The 2484-nt window shown below is 46.7% G+C and overlaps 1 protein-coding gene across 1 annotated transcript in view; it reads left to right on the forward strand.

Moving 5' to 3' along the window:
- The window catches only part of LOC112964222 (myosin-1-like), a gene marked incomplete at its 3' end in the record, with an annotated part of 10138 nt that extends 7659 nt beyond the window's left edge, over positions 1-2479 (forward strand). Inside the window, exons 16-21 of the mRNA XM_026062002.1 lie at positions 3-302; positions 465-591; positions 770-888; positions 1472-1668; positions 2180-2363; positions 2450-2479. Coding sequence (XP_025917787.1) covers positions 3-302; positions 465-591; positions 770-888; positions 1472-1668; positions 2180-2363; positions 2450-2479 — 957 coding nt within the window. The remainder of the gene's footprint in view (positions 1-2; positions 303-464; positions 592-769; positions 889-1471; positions 1669-2179; positions 2364-2449) is intronic.
- Positions 2480-2484: the final 5 nt, after the last annotated feature.

The following is a 2484-nucleotide window of genomic DNA, read 5'->3' on the forward strand; positions in this document are numbered from 1 at the left end:
AGCTAGAGGAGATCAGTGAGCGCCTGGAAGAAGCAGGGGGAGCTACGGCAGCTCAGATCGATATGAACAAGAAGCGTGAGGCAGAATTTCAGAAGATGCGCCGGGACCTCGAGGAGGCCACTCTGCAGCATGAAGCCACAGCTGCCGCCCTGCGGAAGAAGCATGCAGACAGCACAGCCGAGCTTGGGGAGCAAATCGACAACCTTCAGCGCGTCAAGCAGAAGCTGGAGAAGGAGAAGAGTGAGCTGAAGATGGAGATTGATGACTTGGCCAGYAACATGGAGTCCGTCTCCAAAGCCAAGGTACAGAATTTCTGTAAGCTTACAGGCCTATAATGCAGTACATTTTCAGAACCTTCTGATTACAATTAGTTATTACACTATGGTATTATTATTTTTCATTAGAAGAACAGCAAGCTAGAATTTAGTGATAGCCCTTTTTCCTTTCATCTTTTTGATACCTAGGCAAATCTGGAGAAGATGTGCCGCACTCTGGAAGACCAGCTGAGTGAGATCAAGTCAAAGGAGGAGCAGAATCAGCGCATGATCAATGACCTCAATACACAAAGAGCTCGTCTGCAGACAGAAGCAGGTGAGACACCTTCATGCCTTGTGTGTAATGGGAAAAACCTGAACATGATGACCAAAAAAAACCACAGTGGTTTTTTACTGAAATTGGCCTGTTCTCTGTGTAGTGGTCTGAAGTGCATTGTAGACACATTGTTTCAATATTGTTGGTTACATTATAGTCTATCTGCAATATTTCTCAGGTGAATATTCACGTCAGGTGGAAGAAAAAGATGCCTTGATATCCCAGTTATCCAGAGGCAAACAAGCATTTACTCAACAGATTGAAGAACTAAAGAGACACCTAGAGGAAGAAATAAAGGTACTTCCTATAAGGGTCTCGATTTTGGATCCAGATCCTTTTTTTTTGGAATGTTTCTTAAGCTCATGTACAATCAGAATGTCTTAGCCATATAATTTTAATTTTGGAAATTCCAATGTAGGTGGACAGTTTTGCCACATCTCTATTTAATATGGGAAGAAAGGTCAGGATGTCATCACCTCTAACCTGGATACTGTGGCAGGGAAGGGCATCTACAGGGCTTTTCTCAGATTAATGATACTGTATAAGAAATGATTGAGATATATCACGAAAAACTAAGGAAGAGTTTCTCCTCCTACACTTCTCTAGCAGAAGCTAATACGTTAGAAGACATTTAGAAAGGATTCATCAATAGGCAGCTGTACATTTGTCATTTAGAGTTTATCAGTGATCTCTGCTGGGTAACATTCTAGATTCTGGCAAAAGAATTGATAAGAAACTTCTCAGAATATATATTTAATTTACCCTACCCCCAAGGGCTGCATTTACATTTCTGATTCAAAAGGTTTTCTGTGATTTTCTCTGTGATACCTTTCCAGGGTCTCACATGCTATTCATTGTCTCAAACCAATTGTCTCCGCAGGCCAAGAACGCCCTGGCCCACGCCTTGCAATCCGCTCGCCATGACTGTGACTTGCTCCGGGAGCAGTATGAAGAAGAGCAGGAAGCCAAGGGTGAGCTGCAGCGCGCCCTGTCCAAGGCCAACAGTGAAGTGGCYCAGTGGAGAACCAAATATGAGACRGACGCCATTCAGCGCACGGAGGAACTGGAGGAGGCCAAGTACGTGGCAGTGGGGTGCGAAGAAGCCAGAGGAGACTGAAAGTACAGAAGGGACTTTGAATGGCAGAAATGAGGCCCCGCACTGTGGCGTGCAGGGAGGCCAAGTACATGGGGAAGGTGGAGAAGGCTGGCAGACACTAGTAAGGGAAATTTGAAAAGACCATTGAGAGAGTGACAGAAAGAAGCCAAGACYAGGCTGGGGAGGGGTGATGGGTAGAGGAGAGTGTGTGCTATAGAGGGTGTGGTTATGAAAAGACAAAGGCAAATAGGCCACATGACAAAGAAAGCAAGAGAGAGGCAATGTATGGGGTGTGCAGAGAGCAGAGGGATTGCTAGCGCCAGGAGAAAGGAAAAGGGAACAAAATGACTTGCTGGGGCAGGCTCTACCCTGTGTGTGCATGGGACCAAATACTGCAAAGTGGCTACGCATGCCATTGTGAAAAGCACCCTGGCTGCAGAAAAGCTGCTCCACTTTGCTTCCTCACTGGGAGCTGTATTTACCACCTCCTAGGAAGAAGCTGGCGCAGCGTCTGCAGGAAGCGGAGGAACACGTTGAAGCTGTGAATGCCAAATGTGCTTCCCTGGAAAAGACAAAGCAGCGGCTGCAGAATGAAGTGGAGGACCTGATGATTGATGTGGAAAGGTCGAATGCTGCCTGCGCAGCTCTGGACAAGAAGCAGAAGAATTTCGACAAGGTAACCTGGGCTCCAGCCTTGTGCTGTGGGGACAGAGCATCCCCTCATGGTTGCCACATCCGTACTCAGGCCCTGTTGCTCTTCAGATCCTGGCAGAGTGGAAGCAGAAGTATGAGGAAAC

The sequence above is a fragment of the Apteryx rowi genome, unplaced genomic scaffold, assembly GCF_003343035.1.
Source record: "Apteryx rowi isolate R43461 unplaced genomic scaffold, aptRow1 scaffold_1897, whole genome shotgun sequence".
Classification (NCBI taxonomy): Eukaryota; Metazoa; Chordata; class Aves; order Apterygiformes; family Apterygidae; genus Apteryx; species Apteryx rowi.